Source organism: Phascolarctos cinereus, unplaced genomic scaffold (assembly GCF_003287225.1).
Source record: "Phascolarctos cinereus isolate Bilbo 61053 unplaced genomic scaffold, phaCin_HiC Scaffold_726;HRSCAF=1367, whole genome shotgun sequence".
Classification (NCBI taxonomy): Eukaryota; Metazoa; Chordata; class Mammalia; order Diprotodontia; family Phascolarctidae; genus Phascolarctos; species Phascolarctos cinereus.
The window spans coordinates 150,315,258-150,338,014 of record NW_027556098.1 but is presented as its reverse complement, the minus strand read 5'-3'; the positions used below and the strand labels follow the sequence as shown (position 1 = coordinate 150,338,014).

Here is a 22,757-nt window from a genome sequence, read left to right as displayed (position 1 = left end):
GGCCTATATGTCCCAAATAGCCATTTTTTCTTTTATTTGATAGATTTTGGATTACTTTATGAGAATGCATTTTTTTATTTATGAAGATAAATTTGACGATGTATTAGATCATTCCTCCCTATACTTTTCCCTTGGCTGGCTAAAATTGGTGGACCCAGACAAGACAGAATGAATGAAGATTAATAGAATGTGATGGTCTGATCACTGCAGGGGTAAGACTACATGGAGACATTCTAACTCCACCTAGTAAATATTAACTTGGAAACATGTATGAAGGGATAACTCCAGGTTAATTTGAATGCCATATGGTATTCACTATAAGGTGAAAAAGGGGAAATTTGCTTGATTTAATAGAATATGAATCAGACTATAGCTCTTATTTTAGTCCTGAATCTGACTTCAGCCAGTCAGTCAACAAACATGTATAAAACACTTTATTTCATGCATTTTACTGTGCTAATCACCAAGGATACAATGAAAATTCAATACATGGCTTATATAAGCCAACAATTTAAGTGAGGACAATGATAATCTGTGATAATAACAATGAATAAAGCATCCATTTTTAAATTTGAAGAAATATATAAAAACTTTCATAGTAAATATATATATTTCATATGATAAATATTTGAGGGTTAGCATGGTAGAATGAATAGCATGCTGGCCTCAGCCTTAGAAAGACATAGATTCAAGTACCACTTTCAATATATGCTGTCTATGTGACTCTGGCTAAGTCATTTAACTATTTTGTACCCCAATCAACTCTGTAGGACTAGATATTACAGAGAAGTTTCTGATCTGCATTGGTAGAGAAAGTTTCATTAGATGGCCTGGAGTCACCAAAAAGTTCCATTTTTTACTGTGGTCCTATATATTTGTTTCTTCTTTCAAAGAGATATTCTAAAGGTGAGGACTATATGTAACAGAATTCTGTATTCAGATAGATATGGAATACTTAATAGCTTATTAAATAAAACCTTAATTGAGGAAGACCAAGACTTACAGGTTCCCAAAGAGGCGCACATATAGTTAACCTAAGGTCTTCTATGTCACTTCTTAGTAATATGGTCCTATGCCTCTGCTTGTCCAGTTGTGCACTGCTTTTTGTATAATTCCTATGTGTTAGGTCAGGTCTCTGAATATTTTTTGTCTGCACAGCATGCATGATTTTGACTTATATTCCTAAAGGTGACAACATTGTCTTTTGTATGCATGTCATATCCTGTCTAATAAATTATAATCATCTGTTGTATAGTAGTTGATGTATTCATTTATTTTTTCACTTTTGTATCCTTGCCACCTTACACATAGTAAATGCTTAATAAATACTTCTTAGCATCATAGAATTAGAGCTGGTAGGGACAATACATGCTTTCAAATCTAACTCCTTCATTTTACAGATTAGGAAATTGAGACTGAGAGATGTGAAGTAACTCATATATGGTTACACAGCTAACAGATATCTGAAGTGATATTTGAGCTCTGACCTTCCTGACTCCAAGCCCTACACTTTTTCCATTGTGCCACTTAGCTGCCTCATATATATTTAACATTTTCTCAATTTTTTTTGGAATTTTACATAAGATGTGCTAAACAAATATGAATTGAATTCAACAATGGGGAGCACTTATGTTGTTTCTCTGAAAATTCTAGGCTCTCCCATGCTAGCTACTAGGTGTGTACCTCATAAGTCTATGATTAGTATGGTTCTCTGTAGCATCAGTGACCTGTCTCTATCTCTCTCAATATGGGAAGATTCTGATCCTTACTTCTCTGAAAAAGAATTTGGAAAGTTTCCCAGGTCATACATTGCATAAGCTTAAGGCAGTGTAGTGATAATTAAAAAAGTGCCAGACTATATAATTGCAGGAGCTGTAAAAGATACTAAAATGTTGTTACTGAGGGACAAACATACCTGTGAAGGTGTGAATTTAATGCATGCCAAGAACATCACATGGAGAAATATGGGGGAGAGGTGAGATTTCCTTTATACTATCAAATTTAGCTCTGTACTAATTTTAACTGGTGAGAAAAAGCAGCATCTAGGAAGCTGAGCTCTCTCTTGGGTTCTACTGTGAAGATGACTTCTTGTGACCTTGGAGAAAGTGCAGATTCTATGATAGTCAAGTCTTCTGTTTCCCTAGAGTAGATGTCTTAAAATTGGCCTCATATATGGAATCTAAGTAAATTAACCTGTGAGTGCTGTTAACAAACATTACTTCAGGTGAATATGTGAAGGAAGTAATTCCTTACTAACTTATCAGAATTTTTCCTATTTTTCTTTCTTTTTAGTTTCTTGAGATAACAGTTTTCATTGGAAAGAGTACTAAAAGTGGAGTATAGGACCCAACTTTTAATTGCAGTTCCTTGTGACCATGGACATGTTCCTGAACTTCTCTGGGCCTTAATTTCCATGTCTGTAGAATGAGGCATTTGGAATAATTAAACTCTAGGTGTGAATCTTTGAACCTATAATTCTGTGAATATCTTCTAATATCTATATATCTGCTTTACTTGTTTATGCTTCTAAATTGTTTTTTTTAATGTGCATTTATTTTGTTTACCACAAAATAAACTGTTGGCTGCACAAACACAATCTGGTTTTATTGGATATCTATCCAAGACATCTTGACCACTGATCCTCATCCTGCTTCCTTGTCAAACTGGTTTTGGGATTCACTTGATAAAAAATCGCTTTCATTGATCTTTTTTAATATTTTCTCACTGTTTGGAATCTTTTAGCCACTTCCTTGTGGAGGTCCTGGTTTCCATGATTATTCTGTGGGATTTGTAGGCCTTTTCTTTGTAACACATCAGATTTTATAAGGGAGTAGTAGTTAAACTCTTGGATTTGGGATATTTTTTTATTTCTTTCTCTACCTCTGGTAATTATTCACCTGTACTTAGGAGACGAAAGGGAGCAAATATTCTAACCTTTGATGTTGGTCATTCTTATATAGTTAGCGCCATCCCTAATATGATATGTAAAAATCTTAACTGTGGGAATGTATTTAACTATCATCTTCTATTGTATACAATGTCACAAAGGAAATATTTTCATTTCTTTTCTTTTTCAATTTATATAATCAGGAAAGCACATTTATTCTATCTGTCTTCAGATATGAACTAGGTAGTATAAATATCGCTATTTTATTTAAATATATTCCCTTAGGCTAACCATAGTTCTCAATCAGATCTGTCAAATTGCTTTTGTTTGTTTGTTTGTTTGTTGTGTGTTTTTGCTAGGCAATGGGGTTAAGGTGATTTGCCCAGGGTCACAAAGCTAGTAAATTTCTGTTCTGAGACTGGATTTGAACTCAGGTCCTCCTGACTCCGGGGCTGTTGCTCTATTCACTGCACCACTTCGCTGCCCTTGTTAAGTTGCTTTTGATATCAATAGCATGTATTGGTTAAATTCCAGGTCCAATTTCATTCAGGTACCATAAGATGAGTTTTTTTTTTTTCCAATCGTCCCCCAACATTAGATACATGATTCAGTTTTCCATCTCACTTTAATTTTCATCAGAAATTTTGTAGCTTTTAAAGAGAGGTTTTCTCCTATAAACTTATTATATAAAAATATATTTTCCAAAGGGGACAGAAGAGAAAGTCAAGAAACTATACCATCAAAAATGTGCCAATACTTTTTTTTTCTCTTTAAATAAATGCAATACCTGGTAACCCCTCTACCACAAAAAAAAGGCTGTTAAATAATATCGAGGAGACTAACTTTTCTCTGATTATTTAAAATATTAATCCTGTATTCTAAAGATAGTCTCAAAAATAGATTGGGCTGAAGACAGAGCCAAGATTGCCAAGTAAAGGCAGGACACACTTGTGCTCTCCCCCAAACCTCTCTAAATACTGTTAAAATTGATTCAAAACAAATTCTAGAGCAAAAGAACCCACAAAAAGATGGAGAGAAACAAATTCCCAGCCTAAGACAATTTGGAAGGTCAGCAGGAAAGGTCTGTTACACCAGGGTGAGAGAGGAGTGCACTTCAGTGCAGGCCATGCCAGTGCAGATTGGGCCACAGCAAACCAGGAGCAGGCCTTAGGAGTGACAAAATTAGAAGTGGCAGTGGCAGTGGTTCTGCCCCTACTTGGATCCAGATACCAGTCCTTGATGGCAGTCCCAGGGTGAGAAGGAATACTAGCATAGAAGAGCTTATGGCCACAATGAAGGAGGGCCTCCTCATAGTTCCAGGATAAAAAAAGGGTTCTTGTGGTCGCTTATAGAGCAGAGCACAGGACAGAAGAGTAGCAAACACCTTTCCTTAGATCATACCATCTCAGAAGAACTGAAAACTTACAGGTCACTAGAAGTATCCCTGAAAACAGCTCCACAAAACCCCTGAAGCTTGGGACAGTGTGCTCTCCACCTTGGAAGCAAAGCCCTATATTAACAAAAAGTTAAAAAGTCAAGTAATTAACTGGGAAAATGAGTGAACAACAGAAAAAAAACCCCTCACTATAAAAAGTTACTAAGGTGATAAGGAAGATCAAAACATACACTTAGAAAAAGAAAACGAATTCAAGATCCTACCCCAAAGCCTCCAAGAAAAATATGAATGAATCTAGGGCCATGTAAGAGCTAAAAAAAAAGAGTTGTGAAAATCAAATAAGAGAGGTAGAAGAAAAAAATGTGAAGAGAAATGAGAATGATGGAAGAAAATCTTGAAAAATGAGTCAACAACTTGGTAAAGAAGAGACAAAAAATCAGTGAAGAAAATAACACCTAAAGAATGGACTAGGCCAAATAGTATAAGAAGTCCAAAAAGCCAACGACAAGAATGCCTTAAAAAGCAGAACTGGTGAAATGGAAAAGGAGTTCCAAAAGCTCACTGAAGAAAATAAGTCCTTAAAAATTAGAATGGAGAAAATGGAAGCTAATGACTTTATGAGAAATCAAAAACCTAAAGAATGAAAAATAGAAGAAAATATGAAATACTTCATTGGAAAAACAACTGACATGGAAAATAAGGAGAGATAGTTTAAAAATTATTGGATTAAAGCAGCTAGGTGGTGCAGTGGATAGATCACCAGCCCTGAAGTCAGGAGGACCTGAGTTCAAATCTGGCCTCAGACTGAACACCTGACACTTACTAGCTGTGTGACCCTGGGCAAGTCACTTAACTCCAATTGCCAAAAAAAAAAAAAAAAAATTAGATTAGCTGAAAGCCATGATAAAAAAAAAAAAGAGCCTAGACATCATCTTTCAAGAAATTATCAAGGAAAACTGCCCTGATATACTAGAACCATAGGGTAAAATACAAACTGAAAGAATCCACTGATCTCTTCTTGAAAGAGATCCCAAAATGAAAATTGCCAGGAACCTTAAAGCCAAATTCCAGAGTTCAGAGGTCAAGGATAAAATATTGCAACCAACCAGAAAGAAGCAATTCAAATATCATGGAGCAGCAGTTAGGATAACACAAGATTCAGCAGCTTCTACATTAAAAGATCAGAGGGCTTGGAATTTGATATTCCAAATTTGATAATGGTGTAAAAGGTGTAAGTTTCTCGGTTGATGTCTCTTGAAGATTCATGAATTTGAAGAACAGGGAACTTCCTTGGATATGGTACGAGACTTTTTTTCATAACTATTATTTATATAGCATTTAAGGAGCATGGATTACAACCAAGAATCACCTACCCAGCAAAACTGAGTATGATCTTTTAGGGGAAAACATTGACGATCCATGAAATACAGGAATTTTAAGTAGTCTTGAAAAAAGAACACAGTTGAAAAGAAAATTTACTTTCAAATACAAGACTCAAGACAAGCATAGAAAGATAAAAAGGAAAGAGCAATCATAAGGAGCTTATTAAAGCTAAACTGTTTACATCCCTACATTGGAAGATGATATTTGTAACTAATAAGACCTTTGTCATTATTAAGATAGTTATAAGGAGTATATATTGACAGAGGGCACAGGTGTGAGTTAAATATGAAGAAATGATATCTAAAAATAAAATTAAGGGGTAAGAGAGGAATGTACTGGGAGAAAGATAAAGGGAGAGGTAGAATGGGGTGAATTATCTCCTATACAAGAAGCAAGAAAAAACTTTTACAGTAGAGGGAAAGGCGGGGGACTGAAGGGGAGTGAGTGAACCTTACTCTCATCAGAATTGGTTGAAAAAGGGAATAACATATACGCTCAGTTGGAAATAGAAATATATCCTCTTACCAGACAGAAAAGTAAGTGGGGAAGGGAATAAGAGAAGGGGATGTATGATAGAAGGGATGGGATGGCAGATTGGGAGGTGTTAGTTAGAAGTAAAACACTTTTGAGGAAGGGCAGGGTAAAAGGAGAAAGAGAATAGCATAGAGGGGATAATAAGATGGAAGGGAATATAGTTAACAATAGTGACCGTGAAAAAAAATTGAAGCAAATTTCTCTGATAAAGGCCTCATTTCTCAAACATATAGAGAACAGAGCCAAATTCATAAAAAATGAGAGTCATCCCCCAATTGATCAATTATGAAAAGATATGAACAGTTTTCAGATGAAGTAATCGAAGCTTTCTATACTCATGTGAAAAATACTCTAGCTCACTATGGATTAAAGAAATGCAAATTAAAACATTTCTGAGGTACTACCTCATACCTATCAGATTGGCTAATAGGACATAAAAAGGGAAATGACAAATGTTGGATGGGATGCAGGAAAAATGAGAGATTAGAGTGCTGTTGTCATAGTTGTGAACTGATTCAATCATTCAACCAGAGAAATGTGGAATTATGACCCCCAAAAATCATCTATACCTTTGACCTAGCAACACCACTACTAGAGATAAAAAAAGGGAAAAGCATCTACACGTACAAAAATATTTATAGCAACTCTGTTTGGGGGGCAAAAAGTTAAATGACCATCAAATGGGGAAGGGTGAACAAATTGTGGTATATGATTATAATGGAATGTTATTGTACTATAAGAAATGTTGAGTAGGATGTTTTCAGAAAAACCTGGAAAGACTTACATGGGCTGATACAAAGTGAAATGTACTGTGTACAAAGTAACAACAATATTGTGGAAGGTCAGCTGTGAATGACTTAACTATTCTCAGTAATACAATGATCCAAGACAACTGTGGAAGAGTTATGATGAAAAATGATATACATCCCTAGACAAAGAACTGATGCTGTCTCAATGCAGACTGAAGCATGATTTTTTAACTTTATTTTTCTTGAGTTTTTTTTTTTGTCTATGTTTTCTTTCACAACACGACTATTATGGAAGTGTTTTGCATGACTACACATCTATAACCTATATCTAATTGCTTGCCTTCTCAGTGGGAGGGTGGGGAGGAAGGAAGGGAAAGAATTTGGAACTCAAAGTCCTAAAAAATAAATGTTAAAAATTATTTTTACATGTTACTGGGGAAAATAAAGGCTAAATATTTTTTTTAAAAAGAAAAAATAGATTGGGCTAATTATTAAGCATTTACTATGTGCCTAACACTTTGCTAAGCACTGGGGATACAAAGAGAGTTATGAGAAAGGCCCTGCCTTCAAGGAAATCACAATCTAAAGAGAGGAAACAAAAATAAAAACAATGTCTAACGGCGGGGAAAGGTTTTCTATATCTAGGCATGATGAGGTCATACATCCAGGTGGGAAATAAACTGAGGAGAAATTCATGAATTTCAAGAACAGGGAAGTTCCTTGGATGTGGTATGAGACTTTTTTTCATAACTATTATTTATATAGCATTTCAGGTTTGCAACATGCTGTATATGTTATCTCATTGGATGCTCATAAAAATCTACTAATTAGGTGCAATTATCAACCCAGTTTTACTGATGAGGAGATTAAGTTACTTGACTAGGGTTATACAGCTAGTAAGTGTCTGAGGGAGGGACTTGAATTCAGATTTTCCTGACTCTATTATCATTACTCTTTTCCATCTACTTCAACACCTAACAGAAGGGAGAGGAAGAAGGAGAGAGAGAAAGAATATCAGTTACTTTCTTATTGATATTAATGCATGCAAATTCAAGCCAATATTTCTTACATTCTCTTATTTTTCTGTAGGTAACCTTCAAAGCATCAAGACACTCTGTTTCACCAGATTTAAGATTTGTTCTTCTGGCTTATGATGTGAAACAGGTAAGTAAATTATCAATTCTAGTTGTATCATCCCTTTTATTTGTAAAGAATTTGCAAAGAAGGTTGCTTTTTTTTAGTCTAGAAGTGTTGTGATTGGTTGTTCATTACTTGCCAGTGGTATAGTCAATGGTCAATTTGACAGTAGAGCCTGGAAATAGGAGACCTGACATTTGAATGTTGCATTTGTTCGTTGTGGAGGAAATGAAGGCCTGAACAAGAGAGGCTGTAGGCAGCTTGGTAAATAGGGGATGTTTCCAAGAGAAACTATAGGTGTAAAATGAACAGAAAGCATAAGAAAAGAGAAAAGACGTGGCTACAGGCAACTCCAATGTTAAGCTTTGGTTGACAATTTAAAACTTCGTGAAACACATTAATCAAATATATTCAGTTATTTGGGAAGGTAAATAAAGTGTTATAAGAAGTGAATGTGTTTGGGTGTATGTACTTATTTCATTAAATCAGTTACATTAAGTTGTAAGAAAAACCAAATATCAGACTATGTATGAATTTTGCTCTCCTCTCAAATATGATTATTAGTACTTTATTCTTATATTTTATTTTGATATGCTTGATATTTGTTCAACATGAAAAAAATGTTGCCAAAGATAAACTGATATCTTAATGAACTCTCTGGTAGTTGGAGTAATCTGCTGAATTTTAACCTTAATGATTCAATTGTCAGTTTCTAAAAGTAGATAATGGGACAAAACTAGATAAATAGCACTTTTCAAAATAGTTTAGGAAGAGTTTATTTGTTTGCTGTCTGTCTGAATGAGAATGAGATTTCTGCTAACTCTCCATAATTGTTCTGTGTCAGAGTTGTCCCCTTTAAGCTGCTGTGTAGCTGGAGAAGTATATAATTTTTTTGGATGTTCTTTCTAGGGTTTTTTTGTTTGTTTGTTTCCAAAGTTCTATAGGTATTAGGTGTCATTAGTTAAAATGGGAAGAAAAAGAACTAGACAGTCAACCACACCTTGTTTTTAAGCTAAATGTATATAATGGCAATCTGAAATCATTTGCTTTAGTAGCACAGTGATTTTTATGATCAAAAAAAGGATTTCTATCACCAGGTCTCTGTGAAGTTGACTTGCTGATTGTGAGAAATGCTAGTTGTTCCTCCCAGAGAACCTCATTAAGGCATTCCCACTCTACATCTGAGATTGAACTTTCATCCTATTTTGAAGTACACTTAATAATTTAAATTTGTCTCTCATTGAAGAATGAAGAACTACAAACCTTACACTAATCTGGTTTAGGCATTTATACGGAGCATATTTAGATCATTTACTGGTATATTCAAGATAAAAAAAAGTCTTTTGGTACTTTTCTTTCTTATGCTGATGTTTACAATTCTTTGAGGAAATTCAGAAATTAATATTATATCATGCATATGTCCTGTCTATTTTGTATCTATTATAAAAACAAGGATTCTTCCCAAATGGACAATATTTTAGGGGTTATATATCAATATATATTTCTGCATTAATTGATCTGATCTAACTATAGGATACATAGTTGGCCACTTCTATCATTTGTCTATTTATAACAAGAATTCTTAACTGTATGTACAAAAACCAGATAGCCCGTGGATAGATTTTAGTGGTTTTGTGAAATTGGATGGGGAAAAATGCATTTCTATTTTTACTAACATCTAAACAAAATTTGACATTGTTTTTAATCATTTAAAACAGTATTTTTAGGAGTGTATAGGCTTTACAGATTCTTAAAGAAACTTAATGGTGTAATAAATGGTTTCTATTAGTTGTTTTTATTGAAATAAAATTATAAATCATTGACCAACCTTATAGTTCTGGATCTCTTAGAACTTGATTTGACTAGTCATTGTTGACCAGCCTTTCTAGCTTTTAGGGGCTTGCTTCTATTCTATTGGTAAACCTTTACAAACCCAGGGTCATCTCTGTACCACAATTAAGCATAACAGGGGAATTTTCAGTAGGAAGTTAGTATGTGTTTTATATATTTATATACATGTTTCATTCCCTTGTGTGTTTTATTAGATGTAATATACTAATTCATGAAGCTTTCCATTTCAAGAAATCTCTGTTACACCTTCACCTGGACTTTGTACCATAATCTTTCAGAAATTGCCAACTGCCACTGAGCCATCTCATTTTTCAATACTTCAAGTGCCCTAGGATATAATCTAACAAGTATTCAATTCAATAAACATTCATTCACTGTATATTATTTCCAATACCACTTATTAGGGGTTGAGCATTCAAAGACAAAATGGAAAAAGTTTGTTTTTTCTCAATACACTTACATTCTATTGAGTACAATACAAAATATTACATAAAATAGCCAAAAAGTGATGTATGATTTGAGGAAAGAAAATGAACAACTAACAGAATCATGGAAAACTTATAAGAAGTTACATTGGAGGTAAACCTGGAAGGAAGCTAAGGATTGTGTGAAGCAGATAAATGGAGGAAGTACGTTTGAGTGTACAAGTCAATCAGTTTCAAAAGATGTAGGTAGAAAATAAAATACTGAGTTCAAGAAACACCAATGATGCCAGTATGGCTTATGTGAAGATTGGTAACTTGAACTCATCAGAAGAATCTAGATATTCTCTTATACTTTAACTATTTAGACACATGGATAGAGCACCACCCCTGGAGTCAGGAGGACCTGAGTTCAAATCCAGTCTCAGACCAGACATTTGACACTTAATAGCCTTATGACCCTGGGCAAGTCACTTCACCCCAATTGCCTAATAATAATAATAATAATTTAACAATTTCATTCTTGTTGCAAGTAAAAGGAAACAAAATATGAATTTGTGGACCTTTGATTTCTCTCTGATTGTTTGCTATCACTCATCCAAAAGGTTATCCATCAGCTCCTATTGTATCCCTTCATTGATACTCTTCTTTCTGCCCATATAGTTAACAACCCCACCCAATAAATAGATATCAGCAAGTAGCCCCAAGGCTAGTAATGTTGATCTTTTTTTCTTTAGAAATTGGCCTAATAAATACACTTACCCAAAAAATTAACAAATACAGTTGCTTTTTGTTACCTTTACCTTTTTCTGCTATTTTTTCCTTAATTTCATCTTTGTCATTTCCCTCACCATACTGCTAGTGTTATACTCCTTTTACTCTAGCTTCCATCTCCTAAACATGCTTTTTAAAAAATCTAGTTGTTTTATGAATCCTCTGGTAGCAATATAGCTCTCTTGACAATTCTTTTTCTGCTCATCTGTACTGTTTCTCTTTGTGTCTTTAAAAATTTCACTCTTGATGGGTCTTCATCTTTCCTGGGCCGACTTTATTTTGAATTTCATATAAGATATTCTTTAAAAATATTGATTGAATTGAATAATGGGAAACATTAAATTATGATCCATAGGATGACTTAAAATGAGAAGGCCCTGAGTTAAAATTTTGCCTCAGCTACTTACTAACTGGGTGACTATGAGCCTCAATTTCCTTATCTGTAAAATTAAGTTAATAACAGTACCAACCTGAGAAAGTTTGTGAGAACCAAATTATATATCATATGCAAAATGTTTAACAAGCCATAAAGTATTATATACATTCAAGCTATTATTGTTATCTTTCTCTCAATTCTTTGAAATTCATTCTGCCTAAATCTAGGGGTACGTGTCAGGTTATAGGATGCTGTTTTTTTTTCACTCCTCTATAATAAATTGTAACATGGAGTAATTTTACTTTCCCCCAAGGAATTTATATTTTGTACTCCATAACTATGATGACATAATGAGGTAAGCACCAGCCTCAGAGGAAGGTCCAATAAAGTTCAAGTCCTCACTCTTAAGCACATCAGTGGTGTGAGTTGGATAAGTCATTTAACCTTGAGGTCAGACCAGGAGTACTGGAAAATTATGCCATATTTGGAAGTTTAATTCTCTGTTCAGTTTTCTCATCTGTAAAATGAAGAGGCTGGATTAGGTGATTTCTAAAGTCCCTTACAGAATTAAATTTCTGATTCTATCCCTATCAGTACCTCCATGCAATACTTTACTTCTATAACTTCAAAAAGAGTTTCTGATCATCATTGGTAGAGGACGTTTTCAAATTTAGATCAGCCCTCCTCAATTAAATAAGTCTGTAAAAAACAACAAAAATAACAATTACTACTTGTTGATGAGAAACAGATTCCAAATAGAAATTCCTCTCATTAATTCCTAAGAGGACCAAATGAGATAATATGTATTAAGAACTTAGTACACTTATAAAGCACTGTGTGAGTATCAATTGCTGTCGATATTTTTTTTAAAAAAAGATTTCATATTGCCATTTTGGGAAATGCAAATGATATTATAGGAAGAGTCATATATTGCCACTTTGGGAAATGCATGCAGATGTCCTGAGTCACTGATCTTATTTATACGTCTTTTTCTTTTCTCCTACAAACTCAAGCATCTTCTTTATTTCAGCTCCTTTGTCTAACCCCTTCAGACACTTTGCATCTTCAGAGGCAAAAAGAGCCAATGAATCAATGGGATTTCTAACATTAGAAAACAAGCCAAGAAGTTGTTCCTTGTTCTTCATTGAGTAGGACAAGATTTCTAGCAGATATCTGAATAATTAAATTGAACCCCAATACTTATTATGCCATGTTGTTCTAAAACCTCATCTTTTTTTAATCTTTATTTCAACTCATCTTCATATCCACTTTACATTCATTAGTCTATTCAGATGATGATATGACTTCTCTTTCTTTCTCTGAAGATTTCCATGCTCATACTTTCTACCATATTTTTCCTCTTCCTTGTTAATGGATTTCTTTACATTCCTACAACTTGTTAATAATCAATGTTCTCTACATCTTGCCACTACATCTTCCATGCCTGCCATCTTTAGCTATTCCATTTCTTTTGAATAACTACCACCTCTCACAACTACATTTTAGTCACAGACCTCAAACTACCAATATCAGTAACTAAAAAAAAAAAACCTTTGCCACAAATTTGCCTTTTGATTGTCAGGATCTGTAGTACATTTGTGTTTGTCTTAGGACTTCCAAACCCCTTTGTGCATTCTTACATAGAAAGATAATTGTATAAGTTTTATTGCTTGTTTCTTTCTTGGATCTTTATCTCCTATCAATTTCTGTATGCCTTTTTTACTATAATAAATGATTATAGGTGTACAGCTGTGAAAGAATTTAAAGCCCATCTAGTAGCAACCCCTCCAAATTCCTTCAAGGTTCCATGCTGCTTCTCCAAAGTATTTTTTCTTTGTTTTTACATTGCAGCCTTTTGTTGTTTTATTAATTTTCTTTTGTAAGTTGGAAAGTTATTATTCATTACTTCCTGACCTTCTCCCCACCATACTGCCTACTTTTTGTCCATCATCTTCATCACTCTGCTACTGCAACCTTACACTTTGCCCTTCAGCTCCTAAGATCTAATAGATGTACTTTCATATTAACTTGATGGAAACTAGGCTTCTACTCCACTTTCAGGCCATGTCCTCACCATGTTCTTCTCCTTACCACCTGAGATTTAATCTCTGTCCTTGTATCTTCCAGCTCTGATAGGTGAGCTTTCCTCATATCTTGCCAGGAATTAGGCCTCTATATCCCATCCTGGCCATCTCCATCCAATGCTTCTATGAGCATAAACTTGTGTGTTGCCTTTCAGATTAGGAAGTAACACATAATGTAAACACAGTATGATCAAAGAAAGTGTCATTTAACTAGATCTGAGGATGCACTTGGATTTTTATCCCAAGAGCTAAGTTCAGTGCTTGTTACTGTAAATGCTTATTAGATACCATATCTATGTGTCTGCCTCCCTATCTGTCAGTATCCTTCACATATTCTTTTATGAGGGAAATTCCATGCATTAACAAAATCCACCATCGACTTTAAAGACTTTAAAATCCTTATAGCATAGTAAATAAATTAATTAACCAATGAAAGATGCTCCCCCATTGGTTTAATGTAATGAAGCTGGTATTTGAAATGAATTTGTTGCATTTCAGATTCATTGGAAAGGAATCATTTCTTTAGTGGTACTCCCATAAGTATCTGATGATAGTAGAAATGGGAAAAAAAGAAGGAACAAATTGGAAAAACGTTTAGGGAGGAGGAATACCTTGTACTGGGTCTTACTTTAAAATAGAACATAGTATGTCTAAAATATAACTTGCAAGTTCAGAGCCTGTTTAACTTGGAAAATCATTATACGCACACACACACACACACACACACATATGAATAGAAATATAAAAGTTAGTGGAACAATACACTACTTATGGGAAAAGATTAAACTTTAGATGTATTTCAATCAAGGTCAATTCAGGATTTTTCCAAATCCCTTTTGGAATTTGCCAACATGCTTTTGTGTGAATATTTGAGAATAGTTCCAAGACTGGTGGAATAGTGTACTATAAAGTATTTAATCAAGTCATTTTTGTAGATGTTTAGGATGAGTTATTTAATATAAAAATGATATGACAGAGAAATGAGGGAGATGATCTATTACTCTTTTTTTTCAGTAGTCTTTATTTAATTAGCCAGACAATCACAAACACACAACAGATGATTTCATTAAGTCAGACTGAACATTTTATAACTGACTAATATATTGGAATTGTATTCTTTTTATGATTTCCCTTTGTATATTAGTGTATCACTTTGTAATGTACTCAGATTGTACATAGTCATGGTGGATGTCTTTTTTTAATGAATGCATAAAGTATTTGCTCTGTCTCTGACTAATACGCGTGAACTTGCTATTTAAATGTTCCATTACACTAAGTGAACCACTATGGAATCAAAACAGTAAATGATTCTTAGCACTTAACTCATACCTGGGTGTGATTTATGAACTGACAAAAATAGAGCTGATACATGTCTACATTTTTTTAAAATAAATTTCACACTTCAACAATTCTACACTTAAAAAGACCATATTAGTCATATACTACATCTAATTTCTTTATGTTTCATCAAATAAGGGAAAGTCCTTTGTGGTCTAGGAGAACTCAGTTGCCAATAGTCTCGCCTCTTGTTTTTACCCTTTCCATAATCTTTGTCTATCTTTATCCAGTCATAGTTTATTCATGGTAAAATTCCATAGTGTGTATTCCTAGGTGAGTACCTTCTCCTACATCCGTTTCTAAGTGTGTTATGTCAAATGAAGCTATGATTAAACAAACATCTCCAGAAATGTCTACTTCATTCATTCAAAATAAATTATAAATTTTGAAATTGAGTCTAGTTTATCTGGGTTTTAGTTGGGCTTCTCCAGAAGTTCTTCCTTTTCACATTAATAGAGACATAAGGTAGATATTTTTTTCTAAAGAAATGAACTTAGGTTACATGGAGAGAGTCTGACACTTTATCAGCTTCAACCAATGTGTATTCTTTCCATATATAAACATGCACACTTATATTCATAAATACACTAGCAAACTAAAATTAAAAAATGGAAGTTATTTGTGAGGTAATATGATTTAAAAATTAGTTAAATACATCATTAAGCGGTAGGCAGAATTGCCAGTGTAGTGATAACTTAACAATTTTTGTGCTTTTTCTTAGATGTTAGTCATTTGGTGAACATTAACAGCATATGTAAAGAAGAATTTTGTTTGGGTTTTTTATATTTAGAGTACTGTTCATTATTCTAAGCTAAACATTGTAATTGTTAAGGTAGAGACTGTTCCTCAGGTCAATAGTTGAATCTTTTGCAGGTTCTTTTAAAATATGATATATGTATATATGTATATACTTTTATTGTATGTATATATACACATAAATATAATGGGTTTTTTTTTACCAAAAACAATATTTGTTCCTAGTAAACTTATAGAAAATAAGTATTCCTCTGTCCCACTGTCATCTTTATTCCATACTTTGATGATGTAGAAAGGTAAAAAGGTGAAGCCATGGGTGTACATATTTGATTTCCAGGGAACTGATTATATGTAGTCTACTGAGAAATTTTCAGTGTCCCATAAATTTTATAGGGCCATAGAATCTTATATTGAATGAATCAAAGGATGCTATATATTGCAATCTCAAATACTTATGAGTTGGTCAGATAAAATTAAATATCAGAATTTGTAGGATTCTTTTGGGATAAGAGCCTGCTCTCACAGATAATAATAATCACTTTGATTCAATCTCTGTCCTTCTTCCTCTTCTGGGTAAAGATGCTGATCTAACTGTTCTTTAGTGAATGTTAATATAAGCATTTTTCACTCATTAAAAATATTTTGTATGACATTGATGTATTTATATTTACTAAAGGATACTATTTTATCATCTAAAACATAATGATAAAATGTATTTTTTTCCTCTTTCCTCTCCTTTGCATATTTTTTTCCCAGAATGTTTCTGCTTGTACATTTCATCTCTTTCTCTCAATTCTCAATCACTAGTAATAATGGGTAACAAGCATAGATTAGAGAAACAACATCCCTGTAATAGCTCTAATATTCACTTTAACCAAGAGCTTCAATCACTTCTGTCAAACTTTTTTTAAATGACCTGAACTGTGAAAAAAGAAGCAAATATAATGATTTCAATTTTTTCTCCTTTTTCTCTTTTCCTTGTCCATTATCAAATTTGGCTATAGACAATGGCTATCTGTTGACATGGGGCAAGTAGCCAGGCCTAGAGAAGCTGTAGTCAAAGAGGGGTATAGTAGTTATGGTGGAAGGGCTTGGAAGGAAAATATCAGGAATTATTTAATTATTGGTATTTCAACATCAAGATACAAACAAGCAGTAAGGATTAGGATAATTAATAAGACCCACATAGAGCATGCAGTGAGACACAAGGACAAGAACTGAAGCCAGGAGCAGAATGACAACAAATGAAAAGCAGACATTTAGCATAATAATTAAGAGATTTTGATTAGGGAAGCAGTTTTCTTCCTCATCTTCAGAAACTTTTTATATCCTTTCTGTTAAAGTGAGACTTGTTCTTGCGTGTGTGTGTGTATGTATGTATGTATGTATGTATAAATGTATGTGTGTATGTATGTATGTATGTGTATCTGCAAGGATTTAAAAAAAAGAGAAGAATGAAATATTACCTATCTTCTAGGAACTTCCATTTTATTGGCTGAGGTGGGAGGTGAAAGAAGATGAACACAGATAGATACAATAGATACTATTGGCCTACAAAATAATTTTAATTTGGAAAGAAGAGGCACGGATAAGTAGGAGGATGAAGAAAGTACTTTCCTTTGTGAAGTGGCTCATGCACTGGATTCCGGATTCCAAGAGTAATAGATGAGAAGGGAGAACATTCTGGGTATGAAGTGGAGTCTGGGCAAAGGTATAGGGATGGAAGATTTCATGAATCCAGATTCATTGATATTCTTGCCTGAACTCCCCCACTTGGATTTGATCCCTCCCTTATCTGATATTCTAGCATTTCATAATGCATCATAGAAAAGGTTCACATTTCACCACTGATACATACTATCTGTGTGACCTTGTCAAATCAATTAACTTCTCTGGGCTTCATTTCCCTCTTTTGTAAAATAAGTGGTTTGGACTAGAAAGGGCCTAAATTCCTTTCTAAGTGTAAATTTACCATTTTTGTGGTGTATTGTGTATTTGATTTATCTGTGTTTGTTTCATCTTTACTACTAAATTTTTAAATTCTTGAAGAGAAAGACAATGTCTTATTTATCTTTGTCTCTTCCAGTTTCTAACAGAAATGACGTTCATTTGTTTCAGTTATCTTTGACTTTTTATGACCCATTTGGGGTTTTCTTGGCAGAAAAGAAAGAAACTGAGGCAAACAATATTACGTGATTTGTCTAGGGATACACAACTAGTAAAAATAAAAGGCCAGATTTGAACTCAGGTTTTCCTGAATCCAGGCTGGGCATTTTATCCACTCCATCATCTAGCTGACCTTTCTAATAAAATAGTAGGTACATAATCTATATTGAAGGAATATAGTACTGACTTTAAAAATATCTTTAGTCAGAATTTCAATTTTCCTATCCATTTTTTTCCTTCTCTATTCTTTGTAATTTTTTTCCTCAATACTCAATATAAAAAGATTGGTTGTTCAGCGAATAGAGCATGAGCCTGAAATTAGAAAGACCTAAGTTTAAATCAGGTACCAGACACTTACTAGCTGTATAACTCTGAACAAGTCACTATATCTTTGTATGCTTCAATTCCCTCAATTCTAGAATGAGAATAACAATAGCAGCTAACTTCCAGGGTTGCTGTGAAGATCAAATGTGATAATATATGTAAATCACTTAGTACAGAGCTTGGCACATATTAAGCACTTGATAAATGCTTGTTTTTTCTTTTATGAAAATATATAATTGAGAGACATTTCAATATCCAATTTATTCAATATACTATCTTTTAGGTAAGCAGCCAAGACACAGAAGCAGATTTTCAAATAAGTTTTTCTAAAGTCATATCTCTAATGTAAATCTTCTTAATGGTTGGATTTAAGATAAATATGAAATGAATAAGTCGACTACTTTATTCTGTCAACTTTGTTAATATGTTTTATGTTTGCTGTTAAAAGTTTTAATTAAATTTACTATTGTTTCAGCATAATTCGAAGTGGTCATTATACACTAAGGCACGTAAATCTGCATGAGAATAAGCCATCTCTAAATGCAAAAGTAATAATTGAATGAATCATTTAAATAATGTCTAATAGAAGGAACAAATCTATTATATATTTGTTACATCTGCTCTTTTGACATCTGCTCTCCAAACCTGATGCTATATAAAATGGCATCACTGTTATTCTGTAGAGTTGATTCCATTCTTTCCTGTTTGTATCCTGATTTATCTGTAGCGTCATGGAAAAGACCCTTGCTATGATAAATATCTATTGTAACTAAGAAGTAATCTCAGTCAAATGAATACTGCATGCATCGCTGCATTAAAAAGTAACTCCTCTCTAGTGAATTATCTAATTAAATTCTGGGTCTTAATACTTGAGTGCCTTACAATTACAGGCACATATTTGAAAAGTGTCTGGGAGTATCTGGTCATAGGAATATTTCATGCTGCTAAGTTGCATTTACTTTGCCTTTCCTACAGGCTGTGATAGCAGAATGGCCATGAGAATCTAGGAGAATTTCAGTGAATAGCATTCTTCTAGATTCCCAGATTAAGAAATATAGTTCACCCTAACACAGGTGAAACAATCGCTTTTCTCCTGAGGCATTTAAGTCTTATTTCCTTCCCCCTCTAATTCTCCACAAATATGCCTCATACAGTCAGCTCTAATTGCTGCTTGCCTGCAACATTGCACCTCCATGCTTATTAATTGTGTTCCTGTGTGGAATTTACTTAATATCCATAGATCTAAGTTCACCCACCTGTGAAATAAAGGAATTGTATTAGATAGCCTCTGAGATCCCCTCATGTTCTACATCTATGATGAAATGATCCTACCATTGTTATTGCAAAGCTAAATTATCACGTGTTACAAAGAGGCAATCTGGTTCAGGGTAGATAGAAAGTGGGCATTAGAGTTAGGTACCACTAATATCATGCCCTACTTTGGAAATACAGTAGCTCTGTGACCATAGTCAAGTCATTTAAAATACAGGTGCCCCTATGCAACTCTGTAAGATAATAAATGATACATGAGACATTGAATTCCATCATTGGAGGGACTTTCATCATCGAGACTTCCCAGAATCAAATGATCTTACAATTCTGCCTAAAAGGGAGAAGAAAAACACAGAAAGGTTAAAGTCATGCATATCACAATTCCTCTGTGACTTTTTTCTTAAAAAGGGAAACTTTTGATAGTTAGCCAAATAATTTTGTATTAGAAACCAGTGATTTTTAGTTTCACCTTTTTGCAAGACTATATTCATTCATCTGCTCAACCAACATGTATTGGAAACATTTATTAACCAACATTTATTGTGACTGGACTATCATGTTATATGTATTAGTGAGTTCATTAGAAAACATTATAAACTGATGTGGTTTGTCAACAGGTGAAATTAATCTATTAAAGTTTACTAAGTCCTAACAGATTCCAAAGATTATAATTCCCTTTTTGATCATGCCACAGAGAGAAGGAAAAGGAAAAGGAAGGAGATTTTCCTCAATCAAAGCCTGGTACTTTGCTTCAAATAAAGGTGTAGCATTTTGCTATGATCATCAGAAAAAAAAAAAAGATATACTGTCCACTGATTCCTAATGCCCTGTTAAGGAATAATGAATTCACAAGAGACCTAATCATAACAACGAACAAATTCTATGAACAATATTTTCTCATTTCAGTTGTTTGCCACTCTTGCTTCTACAAATCTCCTTGATATTCTATATTAGTCTTTTAGCCAGATAAATACATGGTTAATTCTGACAAATTGGCCCCTTCACCTGAGATCCTAAGGAAACAGGATTATTAATTGGACTTCTCTAGGGTTAGAGGTCATTGAGATCAGGAATCAGGCTTATCCATACTAAACTTAGGCCTACAAAGCAAGTGACTTTGCAAATACATAGCCATCATTTTCTATCCAAGTTGCTCATACTATGGCTAACTAAGAAGCTGAAACATAATAGAAATAATGAGATGATAAAGGGGTAACTTCACTGTTCTTGATGAGATCCCTTTAATGGGAGGAACAGTACTGAAAGAAATGGCATATGTGATAGGTAAGTCATTGGTAGTGAGCAGCATGACTGGACTTGTTCTTGCCTTCTTCTAGATTTTCATCAATGACTTGAGTAAAAGCAGATCCTCAATGGTGCAAGGCTGGGAAGGATAGTAATATTTTATATGATATAATTAAGATTCTTAATGTAGATACCAGATGATATTTATTGGGAATGATAAATCTGACATTCTTTATTCTAAATAAAATACAAAATAGAAGAGGGGTAAGATGTGACAGCAATTTATTTGAAAAAAAAATTAAAGACCTGGGAGTTTACTTGTCCACAACTTTGGTATATAATATATATATATATATATATATATATATATATACACACACACACACACACACACACACACACACAAATATACATATATACATATATACATACATATATACATATATGCAGACATATATACATATATACACACATGCAGACATATATACATATATACACATATGCAGACATATATACATATATACATATATACAGATAGATAGATAGATAGATAGATAGATAATAGATAGATAGATAGATAGATAGATAGATAGATAGATCCTACAGTATTTTGGAGCTTTCCCAAGAAAACTAACATAATATTAGGGTACAATAATAACATTATAAGTATCATAGTGTTCATATCACAGAAGATAAAGTGCCACATTGCTCTTACCTGATTAAACAAAATTTTAAGTGTTTTATTCAATTGCAGGGCTTCATTTTAAAAGGAATATTGCCAAATACATAGACATCCACAGTGGAAAAACCATGCAGAAAAGGAATGTGCTCACCTGTTAAAGATATTCCTCAGGGCATCCCTGCATGGTTGGAAGGTAGAACTAAATAAAATTCCTTCTAACACTAAGCCTGTATGATTCTAGAAGCAGGGCAGGGACATTCCCCACAAAACACTGTATAAGAAAAGAAAGTATTAGTACCATTGTTAAATGTTAAGTCTAAGGCTGACCATAAAGATCCCATTATAGCTGTTCTTTGTTCTCTAAAGCTTATAACAGCCTTTATTCAAAAACAATAAATTCTACCACTGACTGGCCTGATATTTTATTTACAATTTCTAATAGAAAAGGAATCATCTAGAGTATAATAGTCATGGTGGATTTTTTACTTAAAACTTCAGAGATCTCCCCCCCAATTCAAGAAACCTTTTTAGTCATTTTTCAGTCATCAAGAGTCAGTGTCTGACTTCTTATGAGGACATTTGGACTTTTCTTGGCAAAGATACTGAAGTGGTCGCCATTTCCTTCTCCAGCTCATATTACAGAAAAGGAAACTTAGGTAAACTGTGTTAAGTCATTTGCCCAGGATCATATAGCTAGTAAGTATCTGAGACCAAATTTGAATTCAGAAAGATGAGTCTTCCTGACTTTAAGCTCAGAGCTCTATTCACTGTGCCACTTAGCTGTCCTCCTCAAGAAGCAGGAAAATATTATACAGTGATATAAGTGAAAAGGAGACTAAAATGATACCAAACATCTCCTACTTGCCATGATCAGTTTTGGATCTCAAGAAGAGGTGAGGAAATTCACTCCCTCTTCTCCTCGTGTAGTTGTAGTGGGGGGCTTGCAAACGTGGGGACGGCTATCCAATGCTCAGCATTGTGTATATTGTTGGGCATGGTTACTCTGTGGCTTGTTTGATGGATGGTTTTCCCTGTTGTTCTTTGTAACAAAGGAGTGATCTCTGATGTGTACTTGTGTGGTATATATTTGGAAATGCCTATAATGCACAAACCAAAAGCATCCATAAAAAACAAAAACACAAATGAAAAACTAAAACTGACTGTTTTAGTAGTAATTTCTGAGTGCCTCAAGTGGGGTGATAATGCATTCTTAATAAGAATTTTTGCTTATTGACTTATATTCCTTTATTTCACTGATAACAAATTACACTTAAAGATTACATGTTAGTAAATTTACCATTTCAAACATTAACTTGTGTTGCATTGTGTTCCTTAATGATTTAAACAAAAGCAAGATGAATACTTTGAGGGAATACAAGAT

The 22,757-nt window shown here is 33.7% G+C and overlaps 1 protein-coding gene across 1 annotated transcript in view; it reads left to right on the top strand.

The window, feature by feature from the left end:
- DPP10 (dipeptidyl peptidase like 10) overlaps positions 1–22,757 on the top strand; it is a 956,967-nt gene that overhangs the window by 558,163 nt on the left and 376,047 nt on the right. The window contains exon 5 of the mRNA XM_078146817.1: positions 8,039–8,113. Coding sequence (XP_078002943.1) covers positions 8,039–8,113 — 75 coding nt within the window. The remainder of the gene's footprint in view (positions 1–8,038; positions 8,114–22,757) is intronic.